The sequence below is a fragment of the Equus przewalskii genome, chromosome 8 (genome assembly GCF_037783145.1).
Source record: "Equus przewalskii isolate Varuska chromosome 8, EquPr2, whole genome shotgun sequence".
Classification (NCBI taxonomy): domain Eukaryota; kingdom Metazoa; phylum Chordata; class Mammalia; order Perissodactyla; family Equidae; genus Equus; species Equus przewalskii.
In genome coordinates this window covers 57,860,560-57,878,690 of record NC_091838.1, presented here as the reverse complement: position 1 = coordinate 57,878,690, position 18,131 = coordinate 57,860,560, and the positions used below count along the sequence as shown (strand labels likewise).

At 34.2% G+C, this 18,131-nt stretch overlaps 1 protein-coding gene across 7 annotated transcripts in view; it reads left to right on the top strand.

The window, feature by feature from the left end:
- The window catches only part of CSMD3 (CUB and Sushi multiple domains 3), a 1,172,992-nt gene that overhangs the window by 1,141,115 nt on the left and 13,746 nt on the right, over positions 1-18,131 (top strand). For all 7 annotated transcript variants that reach the window (XM_070630871.1, XM_070630869.1, XM_070630875.1 and 4 more), the window contains 4 exons: positions 90-163; positions 7,514-7,625; positions 9,948-10,127; positions 12,713-12,778. In XM_070630871.1, the coding sequence (XP_070486972.1) occupies positions 90-163; positions 7,514-7,625; positions 9,948-10,127; positions 12,713-12,778 (432 nt within the window). The remainder of the gene's footprint in view (positions 1-89; positions 164-7,513; positions 7,626-9,947; positions 10,128-12,712; positions 12,779-18,131) is intronic.

The following is an 18,131-nucleotide window of genomic DNA, read 5'->3' as shown; positions in this document are numbered from 1 at the left end:
CACTTAAATTATTTTGTATGAAGAGAGATATACATTTAAATATAAGTCTGAGATTTAAAGGTATAATGTGTTTTTAATCTTCATTTTAGAACCCACCCGTACCTCATGTGAAAATCCAGGAGTGCCACGGCATGGATCTCAGAACAATACATTTGGATTTCAAGTGGGTACTTTAAATAAATATTTCCATTTAGTATAAAACTAGATCAAAAAGCTTCTGTGGTTCACAGGCATATAATCCTGTTGGCACAAACAGAACAAACGTCATGCTTATATCTATATTCATAAACATATATAAAAAGGGTAGCAGGCAACAAAAGAATTAAAAGGGAATTAGGAGAAGAAAAATATTCCTCAAGAAAATAGCCTAATTGACCCAGAGGATAAAATAAAAACATAGCTGTGAGCATAGGGAAAATCCATAAGCAGTAGTTAGGCTGTAAGAGAGTAAGTGAGGGAATAAATGAGTAAACTTTGCAGAAGGACATGGGGACAGTGAGGAAAAGTAAAGATGAGAGAGGTAAAGGGAGAGATTTCTGAGACAGAGAGTTAGCAAATATATAAAAATGTGGTCATTCAATAAGGCAAGAAGAGTAAAATATGTTTGTCTTATAATAGGTATATAATACTAAAATATTTTTAAAATATTATCATTGATGTAAGAAATTTCTGAAAAAATAATTTAAGTATAACCTATTGTTTCACAGCACATAGTTGGATTGTTATGTTAGAATTTTTAGCATGCTTAGTCATGTGTGGCTGTCTTTCTTATTTTCTCATTTTCAATTCCGATTTTATGTAGAGATTCAACAAGTTTTTCATTACAGGGGCCAAGGGAAGCCAAAGTGCATAGTGACTCCAAAAGGAAATAGCTAATTTACACATTACCCAATTGCCTTGTGTTGCAGCGTTTTCTAAATTGTGTTATTTTCTGTGAAATTCAGTGTCAACCTGAAGAATATCATTTCTAAAGGAAGTACTCACCAAAGGTGCCATATTTTGTTGCTAAAAATAGTTTCCATTTATCTACAGTTCAGGCACACTATGAACATTGATTTTGTAGTGTTTCCAGTTCGTCCAGATTGCCTCAGGCTTGTCTAGATAATACAAAAGTGTAAAAAAGTGTCTCGGTCTCTCTTACATTGGTGTTTTTAGAAAACTTTAGATTCATATCTCCATAAAAGGTTTATCAATTGATATAAATCCTTAAAAATGGCCAACTAGCTCAACAACATTAGTCCTCATCACAAAGATGAAAAAACTCAAACAGAATGTGACTTGGCTTTGATCGCAATATCCTGACAGAATGCAAAATTTTGATGTTAGTGTGTGCACTAAATCTGGTGATTTTCTGAGGAATATGAGTCCTTTCTAGCAAATACCCTTTGAGATAATGGAAATGGAAATAAGTCAGATTGAGTTTAGAATAGTCATCCAATGAAATGAGTAGAATAATTAACTGCATTTTAAGAATTCTATTATAATCATTGAAAAATGTTATCACACAGTTAACCTAACCCTGAATTCATATTATTTGGCTAATAAACATATATTAGACCATTACATTCTATCTAAATAAATATGAATAGGCTAGATTTCAAATATGATTGTCTAATTATATATAATTATATTAATCTCTACTAAAATTACAAATGTACTGAGTATGTTAAATTAGGGATGTCAACTTTCTTACATGCATAAGGCAGGTATGTGTTTATGTATGTATATACAATACTAATTATATTTACTAAATCTGTATAGAGCCACCAGAATTAAGTTATATAATTCTAACTAATATCAATTTAGTGATAGATTCCAAATGAATATGGTCTTGTATATACCTGGAAAAGGTGTCTGTATCAGTTGAGAAAAACTCTTGCTTGCATGTAACAGAAACTATTTTGAGCTAGCTTGAGCCTTAAGGCATTACAAGCCATGTGCAGGTATGTTGGAGACCCCAAGAGAAGGGACCTAGGTGAGACTCATCAAGTCCAGAATCTAGGAACTGGACAGCAGTGTTCAGTTTTTTCCACTACTCTATGTTTACCTACTTCATTTTCTCTCCCTGCGGATTGGCCATATGGCCAAAGGTGCATCATTTCTGCACCTTAGCCATATACAGAAAGTGATTAATTGTCTTGATGTCTGTTCCAAATTTCCAGAGAGAGAATTGGAATGTCTCAGCTTTTGTATCGACTCGACTCCTTGTTTGCTCAGGTGGCCAGTAGTTTCTCAAGTAAAAGCATAGGTATCAGGAAGCCCACTTCTGAGAGAGATAACAGAAAGGGGAACGTTATGAAGTACAGAGGCACTCAAATCATTTTCTTAATTTTTTCTTTAATGTGCTCACTTATTCACTCTCTTTTTGTATGTAGATTTATATAGTAGATTTTTGGACATAGATATAATTATTAACATATAAGAATATATCACCTGTTTCTAAAGGTGATGAAAACCCTCGTGTTAAAAAAGGTACTCAACATGATTTCTCTTATATCCAAAATATTCTAAGTTGTAACAATTTTTGGCTAAAAATAGATTGGGAGTGAAGGAAGTAGCTGTCAAAATGATTGATACAACATCTAGATTAATTATGGAATAAATGCCAGGCACACATACTTCACTAACTGCAGTATCATTCTTTAAATTAAGCTCTGGGCTTTGGAAGACACATTATTTGGATTTAGGGCCTGTTACATTAAATTTATTATAGATATGAAATATTTTTAATCTGACTCTTAGATGTTTAATCCCACCAAGGTATTTAATACTAAGGTATTTATCTTTATTAAAATAATGATAGTGGTTATGTATGATTTCCAGCTTATAATCAAAATTAGTGCATAAGTACATTGAATGAGGTAAACGTTACCTAGTGTTTTATTACCTTTTAGTGATGAATGATGACATGAATTTTAAAACAAAAAACCATAAAATTCAATTTTTAAAGTTAAAATCTTCTGTTTATTTTTGAATACAAACTCATAAGATACCTTAAAATTCTATTTTTCTTAAATCAGGAAGCTCAGGATGAAAACTGATGCTCAGTCAGTGAAAACTTGCATCTCATCTTAAGCATACGCGTTATTTCCTCACTTTTATTATCCTGCCTTTCTACTTCAATTTTATCAATCTAAATTTGTGTATGTCTTTTATTAGATGGTACCTCATTTTTTCTTAGATAAAAATGTTTAATATAAACACATAATAGAAAATACAAATATAAAATGGTTGTTTAAAGTACAGAGGAAGCATATAAATTTTGAAGCTTTAATTATATATATATGTAAAATATATATAACAACTTTCAAAACATATATCTTTCAAAAAAATATACGTATGAACAACTTTCAAAACATATATCTTTCAAAAAAATATACGTATGAAAGTTGCTATGTTATGAACCATGCTGGATGCTCCAGTTAAACAAATATGTGATTTTAAAAATGAGACACAAATAAATACAGTGATGAAAGTTCTTGCAAAGCAAGAGTCATTTCTTATAAAATATCGTGAAATGAAAGATCTCACTTAGAATATTCTAAATCTATGCAAAATTTTGATTATTCTATGGTTTACTATCTAAACTTCATGACTTAGGAACTGAGATATAACATTTAAAAGAAGGAAATGAGTTAAAAAAATAAGTGATATTTACCAATTAGGCATGTCTTAAAATTTTATAATGCATTTGCACACAACATGCTAATTGAGACTAATTTAAAGTGATTTTTATTTAAACATTGACTGCAATTAAAACTTAATATGGATGATTTTTAATTCCTGATATAAAAATAATTTTAAATATTAATTTTCACATTGTATATAATTGGTTATAAAAACAGAGCACTTTTTTATTAGTAAATATTGGTGGGAAAATTGTACATAAATTATTTTTCCAAGAATCTTTTGAATTGCATAATGGAAATTTCTATGATATTGCTACTTAGGTGTCTACAAATAATCAAATTATATTATGCATGTTATAAGTTATTTAGGGTCAGAAGGATCTATCGTGGTAAATTAGAAAAGGATGGAGGGCTATGTAAAATACATTAAGTGGATTTATTGCTGACAAAATTATTAATTAATGCACTGATACTTGGAGAAAATTTCGATGATTGATTTGACTATAACAAATTCTGAATTAAAAAATAATTCTGAATTTTGTGTAACTCTAAGTGTATTAGATATTTGATATAAGTATCTGTGAATTTGACAAATATTATTATTAAGTGTTAGTGATATATAAAAAATCTTTAAATAGATTTTACTTCTATAGTATCTGGTTAATATCTAAAGCAGTATTTATAGTCACTTTAGAAAAGTTTACAGGAATAAAGAAAAAAGTCTTAAAGGTAAAAAAATGTCTATATAATCCAATATGTTTCTCACATCTAGTTAATATGAAGGAACCCAAATGTACCCTTCAAAGAACAAACAGTGATTTACTTTCATGTTCTAAAGTACAGAAGGGATATCACTGCACTTTAAGTAAGAAGCTAATAGACATGTTATTTTATATGAAATTATTAGTTCCCATTCCTTCAGTTGATCTAACAGTCTCAAGACACCTTCCAAGCTCTTGGTGCATGAGGGTGAGTAACACACAGCCCCTGGCCCAGAGAAGCTAACAGTTAGCTTCTGGTATTCCATCAGATAGAACACATGATTTCATAGGATAGGTGATAACATTGATAACATTGAAAGGTGCTAAGCAAGCACATAAAAGAGACAGTTTTCTTAATCTGTTGCTATGGGAAAGACTTTCTAGAAATGTTGCCTGAGCTAAATGTTTTAGGTTAAGATCTAGGAAAAGAAAGTTGGGAAAGGCATTCCATGAAGGAAGAACAGCATGGAAATATGCTTGCATTATGGTAACTACAAAAACTCAATGTTATATGAGCACAGTTTGAGTAAAAGTAAGTGATTAATGATGATGCTAGAGAGATGATCAGTGGTCAGGTTGTGGATGCTTTTATCTGCCAAATTAACACAGCATAACTTTATTCTGTGAAAGTAAGCCAGTGGAGATTTTAAGAAGGGTAATGATAAGGTCAAACTTTCGTGTTAAATAGATTATTCTGACTTTAGCGTGGAAAATAAATTTACTGGGGTCAAGACTGGAGAAATGGAGACAAGTTAGAAAATTACTGTAATTGTCTATGACAGTAGTTCTCAAACTGTGGTCCTTGACCAGCATCAGCAATATTAGCTGAGAACTTTTTGGAAATGCAGATCCTTGGGCCTCCCCCAGATCTACACAGTCAGAAATACTCAAGGGGGGCTCAGCTATCTGTATTTTGGTAAGTCCTCCTGGTGATTATGTTATCTGATAAAGTTTGAGAACAAGAGCCTATAGAAAATATGTTCAGGACTAAAACAGGATGTATAAGTAGAGGACAGTTTGAGAAGGATTTAGGAAATAACATCATCAGTATTTGGTGGTAGATAAATAAGGGGAGATTTATGGGTGAAAGGTGGTACCGTTAACTGATATCTAATCTAAAGTAGGATTGCTGGATTTATAGAGATGATGGCTTTTGTAGAACCAGTTTGACTTAAGAATATAATTTCAAAGTCTACATGGTCAGTCACATAATCTTGACCACACAAGAAAGTCAACATCTGTAGTACCATATTGCACAACTTCGGAGAGTATGTGAATGGCATGCTCTGGACCACAATTTGAAGGACTCCATTTATATTGAACACAGCATGAGCAATGCTCCTTGGAGTTGAGCAATGTAATGGGCCTAGACAAAATGGGGCATCAAGAGAGTAAGAGATCTCCTAGGGGCTAAGGTGAGAGTGTCGAATTTAGCTAGTCTCAAGGTCCAAATGGAATCTTGTATCAAATTATGTCACATTAGGCTTAGCCTTAAATTGCTTTAGCAGATGGGAGTAGGAATTCAAGAGGTAAGTAGAAAACAGGGTTTGCATGATAACCCCTAAGACAGCCATTGAGCATTCTCAGACTTCACTGCTGGGGAAGGCTCAAGCGGCAGACTCTAAATAGCCCTTTTCTTGTCCTCCACTTCTAATCACTTAATAAATCTTGTTGATTTTTCCGTGTAATGTATTTTGAGTAAAGGACTTCTTTCCCAAGTCTGTTGCCACAAGTTAGTCCAGCTTTTATCCACTCAAATCTAAAAGGGCAGTGCGAGCCACATAATTAGAGTTACTATTCATCATTCTTTTTATTGTTTAGTAATTTCTCCCTACAATCACTAGTTTAATTTTCCAAAGATGTTATTTTCTACACAAATTTTACTTGCCCTGAAACTTTGGCCCCTTATGCTTTTATTAAAAAAGATCTCAAATGTCATTGCCTGCTATTTGAGACCCTTCAGAAACTATTCATACTCATGTCTCTGACTTTATAATTATAGCTAGAATTTATTTAAAACTTATGTGTCATCCCTGTGTAGAGTGGATTGTATATCCTATTTCATTTAATCCTTAAAACAAATCTCAAGAGAAATAGTATTATCATCTTTATTTATAGATGGGAAATTAAGTCTCCAAGAGGAGGTATACCTTATTCAAGTAATATCAGATTCTAAGTTAAAGCCAAGTATACATTATTCTGGGGTCTGTTTTCTTTTTTATTCTATCTCACTTCTTCCCACTTACCCCTACTTTCCCGCTCACTGTGGAAGCTATCCATGCCAACTAATTAAATATACACTCTTTTTTCCTAAAACATGTGATGTATTTTTTAACCTCCATGCATTTTCTCACCATATTCTTCTCTTTTCTACTTTTATATCTGTTGTTCTTAAACTTTAGTGTTCACTGAAATCACCTGGGGAGCTTGTTAAACCACAGATTGCTGGTCCCTACCCTAAGAGTTTCTGGTTCAGTGGATGTGGGGTAAAGTTCCCAAATTTACATTTCTAACAAGCTCCTAGGTGATGCTGGGATTCCTGGTCTGAGCACCACACTTTAAAAATCATTGTTCTATATATTTATCTAAATCCCACATCCTTATAAACTTAGTGCAAAACACATATCTTCCATCGTATATTTCTGTTACCACCACAACCTTCAGTAAATAACTTTGTTCAATCTGGTATTGCCTTTACTGTCTTCCATATTCATTTACCTCTTATGTTTTAGTTATCTTTATTTCCATATCTATCTTTATCCATCTTCATTTATCTATCTTTAGTTAACTCTCTATCCATCTGTCTGTCTATCTTCTATCATATGTGGCTTATTGACCTTTTGGTATCCTTCATAGTTTCTTCAAATTAACATGGCAAAAAGTTTGGCACCTCTGTATACATTGGGTACTCAAATATTTGATGATGATATGTGCACAAAGAGATCTAGGTGTTTTCTTTACTCTTGATTTTTTCTCCAATTTGTTTTTTTTATTCAGATTTCTATTTCTTTTCTTTCCAACTTCTATCATGCAGAATTTCTTTTGAAAACATTTTCTGGCCCAAGTTTTTTTATTTGTTGCTATCATTGGAGTTGCATGGGGATGTTTGCTTTTTCTCTGTAGGTAGGAAGTGTTGTACAGTTCCACTGCAAAAAAGGACACCTTCTACAAGGGTCTACAACACGTACTTGCCTTCCTGACCTCACATGGAGTGGAATTCAGCCCGAGTGCATACGTAAGTATTGTGGTTAAGAAATTATACTTATCATAGGTAAGAATTTATATGGATTTTTTCTTCTAACTGTGAAAATAAGTTTATATTTATACAACAGATGTTTCACATTGATTGTTTAGATTATAAAACATAATTCATATGTATAACTTTATTACTATATCATAACCCCCATGCCCACTGGAGAGCATTCTTTCTAAAGAAGCCAGAAGGCATGAGGTACGCTTTTGTTCTTTTTGAAAAGCTCTTGTGTTTGTGTTCTGTCTGGTAATTTTAGATGATGATTAGTTTTTAGATCCATAGATCTACACCTCTCTGTGCAGATCTGTGATACAGGAGGTTCCAACAGAGTGACTCTTAATCTTTTATTACTTGCGAATCTCTCTGAGAATCTGAAGAAACGTAGAAACATCCATGAAGGGAGATAAGCATCAACACCTTGTCCCAAAACATGAATACTATTTTAAGATTTCCTGGAGCTTCTAAGTGTGCACTGACCCTAAGTTGAGAGCACTTGCTATATAGATTAAATAAGAACAAAGTCCAAGGTCACTAAACAGTGTTTTCTAATTTATAGTTAGACATAAATTCCAGCTGGTGAGTTGCTTATCTATTTTTTCCCTCCGACTCCCTCTTTTTATCTCCTGCCCAATCTTTTTAAATTCTTAGCCTCTTGGGGTAAAAAATAAGGAAATAGAAATACTCAACGGGATGGTATCTAGCTTTTAAGATTTGCTGAAGTTCAAGTAAGTCTTGTGACTTTAGTCGAGACTTGTTCAGAATGATGCAAATAAACATGGGAGCCCCTCTGGGCATGTGGCTTACTGAAAAGCAGCAGAATTCTCCACTGAGAAGTCATGTCACATGCCTGGTTTGCTTATAGTATTTAAATTATGTCAAAATTCCTTAAAAGATCATTCCTCAGAGTATGTACTTTAGAACAGCTGTGTGGGATGTAACTAGATATTTCATAGTAAACTAAGATTCTTAAATGACCTGCATTTGGGATATGATGATTTAAATGAAGTTAAACAGCTTCTGTACTGCAAAGCATCTCAGAATTTCTAATATATGCATCATGTGGGGGTTAAGAATGTTACAGACAAACTATTTGTGTTTATCCTTAGTGATATTTCCCCCATGGGGATTAAATTTCATTAACTGGAATTAAATATAAACTATGTAACACAACGTTTATTACATAGTGTTAAAAAATGTTAGCTATTGCATATAGCTTTCTAAATCTCCATTGGGAAACAAATGGAAAGTTGCTCTCTTGTTTGGGGAAAGATTCCTTATAGTATCTATTTCTGATTGAGAAAGGAATGGTCTTTCTAAGACACAAAACAGGTGAACTGAGGGGAGGGCCAAGAAGTGCCATCAGTATAAGTGCAGTGGAATAAAGGTAGCAAATTAGGAGTGGGAGGAAAAATGCAGGAAAGCAGACAAAAAGTTAAGTGAATGAAAAAATGCTACTAGCATATGGACCCAAAACATGGCCAGAAAATTCTATATGTAAAAAAATTATTAATTTGCACTTCCTACATTAGAAAGTATTAATTTCAGAGCAACATAATGATCTGTGGTTGGATTTAACTTTAGAAAACATGTTTTTAAATTTAAAACAAATACAGTAAATAAAAAATCATAAAATACATTTCCTAAACTGGTATAGAAAATCTGAGTTTGACAAACTTTAAAAGATATCTCACTGTGGAACTTTTTAGATCATTTAAAATGCTAATATATATTGTGACTTTCTAAAATGGTGATATCATACACACTTATGAGGTTAATTATTCACAGTAAGTGTTTTTCCCCCCTCACTTTGCCTGTTAACATCTACCAGTGTTCTATAGATGATTGTTTAGGAAATGCTAGTCTATGAATTTAATATGTATATTTACATTGATGCATTTTCCTTGATTCATTAGAATAACAATTTAAAGGTATATTTACATAAAGGCATTAACATACCTTGAAAAATATTTTGTGACTCCAATCTCAAAATTTTCTTTCTTTTTTTTTAAGATTGGCACCTGGACTAGCAACTGTTGCCAATCTTTTTTTTTTTTTCTGCTTTTATCTCCCCAGACCCTCCCTGTACACAGTTGTATATCTTAGTTGCACGTCCTTCTAGTTGTGGGATCTGGGACGCTGCCTCAACATGGCCTGACGAGCAGTGCCATGTCCGCGTCCAGGATCCAAACCCTGGGCCACTGCAGCGGAGCACGCGAACTTAACCACTCGGCCACGGAGCCGGCCCCTCAAAATTTTCTTAATGTGTCTATAACAAATGAACATTTTTCTCTTTTCTCAATATAGCCCATAGCTGTAAACAGCCGGAAACTCCTGCTCATGCAAATGTAGTAGGAATGGACCTCCCATCCCATGGGTATACACTAATTTATACCTGCCAGCCTGGCTTCTTCTTAGCAGGTGGAACAGAACATAGGGTGTGTAGATCTGATAACACCTGGACTGGAAAAGTTCCTGTTTGTGAAGGTAAGTTTTCTCTGTAAAAGCTTTTAACAGAAAATGTACGAATTTGGACTTCCTCAGATGCGAGACAAAAAAATAAATCAATTCAAATTAGCTTAGTAACTAGGGAAATTTGTTGGCCAACTCCAAGGGTGGGAGTGATGTAAGCACTTCTGGACCCAGAGGCACAGATATGTTATTCAGGTTTTCTAGTAGCTGCTTTTCCATGCTCTGTTTTTTTCTTCTGGCCTTTATTATTTCTTCTACTTCTCTACTTATGGTAGGCGTATTAGTTTCCCAGGGCTGCTGTACCAAAGTACCACAAGCTGGGTGGCTTTAAAAAACAGAAATCTATTCTCCCACAGTTCTGGAGGTCAGAAGTCCAAAATTAATGTGTTGTCAGGGCCATGTGTCCTCTGAAGGCTCTCTGGAAGAATCATTCCTTACCTCTTGGCTTCTGGCTATCCTGGACACTCCTTGGGTCGTAGCTGCCTCACTCCAATTTCTACCTCCATCCTCATACAGCCTTCTTTCCTATGTATCTGTATATGTCTCTACTCTTCTTATAAAGACATGAGTCATTGGATTTAGAGATTATTTCAGGATTATTTCACCTCAAGATCACCAACTGATTACATCTTCAAAGGTCCTGCTTCCAAATAATGTCATATTCTGAGGTTCCTGGTGAACGTGAATTTTGGGTGTACACTATTCAAACCAATACCGTAGGGAAAATTGCTGCCAGCGTTCCTGGGTTCATATCCTTCTGGGAGAGTAACTCTGGTAGAAAGAATCTTTTCCAAAGTTTGGTCAGGAAAGCACTGTTCAGGAGTCTGATTGTTACAGTTTTGAATAGAGTCCATCTCTAAATCTATTACACAGCCAACGTGATATGATATTTTGATCAGATCTAAGTGAAATGTCCATCCTTCTTGTTGCTTAATCAGGACAATCCCCATCTGGACAAACTATAATAAGTTTGCCAGAAGAAAAAGGGTAATGTTTCCAGAAAGAGCAAAGGAAATTTTTCTATAGTTCTTGATAAGGTCATCCATAAACTCCTTTTTCCTTTTTTTCTGTTTTTTTCAGGCCTTCTAATTCTTGATCTCTTGCAGCATTCATAAATGTTAATGACTTTTTCCTTCTTAAAATGTTTTCACTCTCTTCTCTTAGCTAGGGCATTGCTCAGTTTTTTTTCTTTTTTAAAATTTTTCATGATAGAAATCCCTACGATGTGAGATCTTACTCTTTTGTTTACTTGTCACTATCTTTCTCCACTGTCCTGTCCTTTCATCTGCCCCTCCCCAACTAGAATACAATCTCAGTAAAAACAGAAACTTTGTTCAAAGTGTTTGCCACTGTAATTTTAACATCTAGATCAGTGCCTTGTATGTGAAAGTGTTCAATAAATACTTGTTGAATAAATAGATGTTTTATTCCTTCATAATTCTGGCTCTCCATCCTCCATTTCCTTTATAAGCGTATTCTTTTCTACCCGTGCTTCTCTAAAAGCTCAGTTCTTAGCCATCTCTTCCTTTCACTCTGTGTCCTCTCCCTAGGTGATCTCATTCAAGCCAATGGTTTCAACAGCCTTCTCTATGGACAATATTTATGAATAAGTATTTCTAGCTCATTTATCTTCTCTTAGCTCCAGACTTATATGTTCAATTGTTTACATGATAAACTCATAAATTTCCCTTCACCATAGACTTCTTTTGGTGTTCCCTGTCTCAGTGGTACCATCATCATATAGTAAATAGAAATCTAGTAGTCATCTTTGACATCTTTATATCGCATTAAATCCACCAGGATTTCAATAGGTTTCTTTATCTTTTCACTTTTCTGTTTTATCCTCACTACTGCAATAGTCTAATTCAGCATTATCTCTACTGGGACTACTGCAGCAGCCTCCTAACTTCTCTGCCCATATCAATACCCAGTCCTTTCCAAATTGTTCTCCATCTTGCAGCTAGAGTGATGTTCACCCAAATCACTTCCCTTTCAAACCTATTAAAGAGATTATATTGTCCTTACGATAAAAATCTAAATCTTTACATGGTCTATAAGCACTGCCTATCATAGCTTCTGCAACTTCTCAAGCACCTCCAACACCCTACATAATTTCCTTGGTTTTGGGCTACCTTTAGTTTGGCTTAAAACTTTTGTTTTAAGTTTTCACCTTTGAGTCGACCTGATTTCGTGTGGCACCATGAGCTATCTTAACAAATTTTGATTCTTAAATGTGAACCCTACCAAAATGATTTCTGCCTTTTTGCAACAGGAACACATCCTCAGCCCTCAACTTCCATGTTGGAATCAATTATTTTCATTTTAGTTTATGCCTCAAAAATAAGAAACAGTATCCCGAGATGATATCGCAGCACTAACTTCCGCTTGTCCCGCTGAACTATAATGGGGGTATTTACTGAAGTTGTTAGCTCTATAACAAGAGTGTTGAGTGGGGACCAAGATGCTGTGATGAACAGGACATTTTAGAGAAAATGATATAAAATGTCAGAGAATAAAATTGGCAATGCATCACATTTTGTGTGTGTAGATGTGTTATTAATTATATTAACTTTTGTAAACATTTTCATTTCTTTTCATAGCTGGTTCCAAAATATTGGTGAAAGATCCTAGACCTGCACTAGGAACACCCAGCCCAAAGCTAAGTGGTTAGTAATTTCAGTTGTTTTTCTAGAAATTATGATTTCTAGAAGTGATCGACTATTTTCTTGACAATTTATTTAGAAAAATATATATCAGAATGGTAAAACTATGCATTTGACCATTTAGAGTTTGAATGTGATAATTTGTATTATAAGATGTTGAATTTCAAAGAATATAATAGTGACATATTAATATTCCAAAAATATTATTTATAGTTCTCTCTATAATTTTCCTTTCAAGAGTATCTGTAAATTACTATAAAATAATGGCAATGTTTTACTTAAAATATTAAAATAAAAAATGAAAGGGGCCAGCCATGTGTTGTAGTGGTTAAGTTCAGCATGCGCCACTTTGGTGGGCTGGGTTTGCAGGTTTGAATCCCAGGCATGAATCTACACCACTCATCAGCCGTGCTGTGGTGGTCACCCACTTATAAAGTAGAGGAAGACTGGCATAGATGTTAGCTCAGGGATACTCTTCCTTTAACAAAAAAAAAGAGGAATATTGGCAAGAGATGTTAGCTTAGGGCTACTCTTCCTCAGCAAAAAAGGAAAAGAAAAAAAGAAATATTATATAAAATTTTTAAATACAGTTTTTTTTTTGCAAAAGGTCTAAATACACTTGGCATGAGAGTAAAAGTTCAAGAACTTCTAGAACTTTCCCAGTTTAATTTCGGTTATTAGATTTAAAAAACAAATTTTGAAACAAGTCATTAAAGATGACTGGGCCTTGAAGTCCTACAACCGTAATGTAATTCCCATATTATACACTCCCTACCCTATGACCTTGGAAAAGTTATTTTATATATCTGAGCCTCGATTTCTTTATCTGTACAAAAGAAATAGTGATTAGATTATTATAAATGAGCTTCATGAAAATGAAATGCAAAGTGCTTAACCACTAGTAAGTTTTCAATACATGAAAACTGCTTTTGTAGTATTACTCAGTATTTTATTTACATGATATAAATGAAAAGCCACCAATAAAATTAAAGGCTAAATGTCTAATCTTTACCTTGGAGACAGATTTAGCTCAGTTGCATTGAGCCAGGAACAGTGTTAGGAGCTAATTTTAGTGGGATTCAGAAGTTCACAATGTATATGCTATAAAATTGGAATGTCCACAAAACTCTGAGACACTGATTTATTCAACACTCAATGAAAACAGACTGAATGCCACTAAGGCAATCAAAGAATATGTCAGCATAGGAGAGGAAGGTTAGCAATGGAGTCAGAAAACCATAATGGACAATCAATGCACAGAATTTTCCCAGGGAGATGCTGTATCTGTTCACAGATGGATGCTCTGAATAATAGCTCTGGCCCATCAAGTGTAAACCTGGACTGTCCTGGGCAAAACATGGCCATTGGTCACCAATAAATAAATCAGACAAAAAAATAAAAAAGAGTATGGAAGAACTAACACAATTAATAAGCTTGAACAATAGAAATATATAAAGATTTCTGCATCAGACAATTATAGAATATATATTTTCCTCAAAGGCACATGGGGCAGCTGTAACAATTGATCATATTAATAAATAAATCTACACAAATTTCAAAGCAAAGTTAGTTTTATCTGACCATGATGCAATTAAAAGTTAATAAGAGGGGCCGGCTCCGTGGCTGAGTGGTTAAGTTTGCGTGCTCCGCTGCGGCGGCCCAGGACTTGGATCCTGGACGCAGACATGGCACCACTCATCAGGCCGCATTGAGGCGGCGTCCCACATCCCACAACTAGAAGGACCGGCAACAAAGATATACAACTGTGTACAGGGGGGTTTGGGGAGATAAAGCAGGAAAAAATAAAATAAAAGTTAATAAGAAAATGGATAATTTTTTTTAATTCATGAATGTTTGGAAATAAGAACAAAATTAATACTGATGAATAACTCATGAAATGAAGAAATTAAAATGGAAACTATAACACTAGAATTTAGTTATGTTGAAAAGTCTAAATATCAAAACTTGGGGACTAAAGCAAAATCAAAGTTGTGAGGAGAATTTATAACCTTAAATCCTTACTTTAGAAAAGAAAAAAGTCTCAGAATTAATGAGTGAAGTATCCCCGTGAAGATGATATGAAAAGTGTAACAGAATAACCAAAAGAAAGCAGAAATCAATATACTAAAAATGAACAGAAAACCTCCAAAGATATAATAGAAGAATCTCAACAGAGCCAAAGGTAGTCCCTTGAAAGAACAGAGTGAACAATTTTTGTAAAGCTTGATCAAGAAAGGAACAAAAACAAATAATATAATAAAATGAAATATGAATATAACTATATAAAGAATAGATTAAATAAATTATAAATATATTAACAGAAAACTATCAATAGCTACCAAGCTATTTTTAAAAATTAAACAAAATAGACAAATTACTAGAAAAGTATATTTTGCTAGAACTAACAAAAGAAAACTTGATAATCCCGTAATAAATAAAGTTGTAGTTAAAGCTATTTCCACAAAGAAAAAACAGATCGATATGACTCTACTGATGAGTTCTACCAAATTTTAAAGGAACAGAGTAGATCATCCCAGTTTTATCAAAACTCCTTGAGTTAGTAAAACTCAATCTATGGGTCGAACATAACTCTAATAACTCAGATAAAGACATTATAAGAAGAGAAAATTACAGAGCCATTTGACTCAAGATTATGGATGAAAAACTCCTACATAAAATCTTAGCAAATCAAACACAACATTATAGTAAAGATGATACATCATTACCGAACTGGGTCCATGATAGTTATGCAGGGACATTTTCAAATTAAATAGTCTGTAAAAAGTAATTTATCACATTAAGAAACTGAATGCAAAAAATTATCACCATGACAATACTTGCACAGAAAATATTTTGTAAGATTCAACATCTATTTATAATTTTAAAAAAACTCAATAAACTAGAAAGGAAAGGAATTTCCTTAACCAGAGTAAAGGTATCTATAAAACTCCTGAGCAACATTATCTTAAATGGGAAGACATTAGAAGCATTTCATTAAAAATCATAAGTGAGGAGCTGACCCTGTGGCCTAATGTTTTGGTTCTGCATGCTCTGCTTTGGTGGCCTTGGTTTGTTGGTTTGGATCCTGGGCACGGACCTATACCACTCATCAGCCATGCTGTGGCAGTGACCTGCATATAAAATGAAGGAAAACTGGCATGAATGTTAGCTCAGGGCTAGTCTTCCTCAAGCAAAATAAGAGGAAGATTGGCAACAGATGTTAGCTCAGAGCTAATCTTCCTCAGGAAAAAAAAAACCCAAAAGTCATGAATGTGACACAGTGATTAAATTACTCCAAAGTAACAAGAATGAAATTTGGCAATGGTATCAGTCTGGAGCATGATACTTTATTTGGCAATGCTGTGAAGCCTATGAAGCAAAGTTTAAATTCAAATATGTCTTGAAAGAAAGGATCACGACCATCATTTTCTTCTTCCTTTTCATTGATATCCACATCAATGATAGTTGAATGATACTTTAGAATTAACAGAGAACTGTGAAATACACAATCAGTTTTAAATCTCAAAATAGGCTTAACAATAGAAAGAAGTATTATTATTCCCATTGTACATTGGGATATGAATGACTGAATAGTGTCTGTCTCTCCCATTCTGTCATGAGATGCATTTCTCATTTATGTGCTGGAAAGGTGGAGGGTAGGAGTGGTGATGTGCTGGAGCCGGCAGGTAGAGGCTCACCATAAGCAATTGTGTGCATTATTCCAAAATGCGCTCAGTGATGTCATGTTGGTCGTTTGAAATCTGCCATTATGGGAATATTTACACCATAGATTTCAGCAAATACTGTAAATGAGTTTTGTTTTGTTTTGTTTTGTTTTTTTTTGTCTGGAGAACCAGTTGTTAAACATTTACTACTATATCAATGAGTAATCCTGATACAATGTACTTTGCTGCTGCTAGTACCTACTTCATTCCATTACTATTTTCTCCTGCCACTGAGATTCCCCTTGATCTCCTTCAACCAACACTCCTTAATTCCCCGAAGCACTATGGACACAATCATTAGGTGTAGCAGATTTTCGTTAAGGTTCAGGGGTAGCAAAGAGTTATCACAGTACAGGCCAGGGGAAACAAACAATCAGAGAGACAACTCTTACTTACTGAGTATCTACTATTGCTTTTAGAACATCATTTTTCCATTCCTACTCCTCTTATCTCTACAACTAAGAGTTTGTTACCTTCAAATTCCTGATCTTTCTAATACAGGGCAATTTAACTTGTCACTCCTTCCTGCAAACTTGTTCTAGATATACTTTTTTAAAGCTAAAAACTCTTTAAGGTGTTTACTAAATCAAGAGCTTTTTATCCATGCACTGTATCAAACTTTTGGGTTAGGTTCCCTTATACATCTAGAGCCCTGAAGGACATTTGATCCTGTCCAAAACATCCGTAAGACATTTGGTCCATAACACATTTGGTCCATAAAACGTTTGGTCCAAGCCAAAACTTCCCTGATATCTGGTCATCTTTGGTCCTGTACCAAACATCCATGGAGACATTAGGTCCATGCCAAAAGTCCTTGATATTTGATCTTGTCCAAAATCATTTGGTTTGGACCAAAAATGCTCATGGGCATTTTGGACAGAACCAAATGTCAAGGACGTTTCAGCATGGGCCACATGTCTGATGGACATTTTGGACAGGACCAAATGTCTGCTAACCATACAGAGCATTGCTTTGTAGTTTGAGGTTTTAGAGAGAGAGCGCCACTGGAAGGATGACTTGGTAAAGATCACAGACCCAGGACTGTGGATTTCTCATAATACTCAATACACGTCTGCTAAATATGTATTTTATTACCAACTATATAGTGAGCTGTAAGGGCCACAGTTCCTCTATTTTATCTGCATAATAATAATAATAATGATTGTAGCAACTAACACTTAACTATACTTTTCACATTTGTTATCTCATTAATCTTCCTAACAACTCTATATTAATCTCATGTTAATCGTAAGGAAATCCAGGCTTAGAGAGTTAAATAACTTATCCAAAAGCACACAGTTCATAAATTGTAGAAGATGAACTTACATACAGGCAGCCTCACTCTAGTGGCTGCACTGCTAACATTTTTGCTATATTGCTTTTGAATTATTATAAGAAAAACTAATCATGTTGGTTGGAATAGTCAGTACAAACTCAACTCTTAAGCGATTTTATGTTCATCCTCTACCACAGTTTTGCTTTATTGGTTTGCTGAGTAGAAGTCACGGAATGTACAATTTGTAACCCCAGTCTCTGTGATCAGAGTGGTAAGAAGTGTGAAGTCGGTAGAGAGGATCATGTGACAAATGTCAATAACTTGTTAGGAGAAAAAAGACATTTTCCTAAATCTG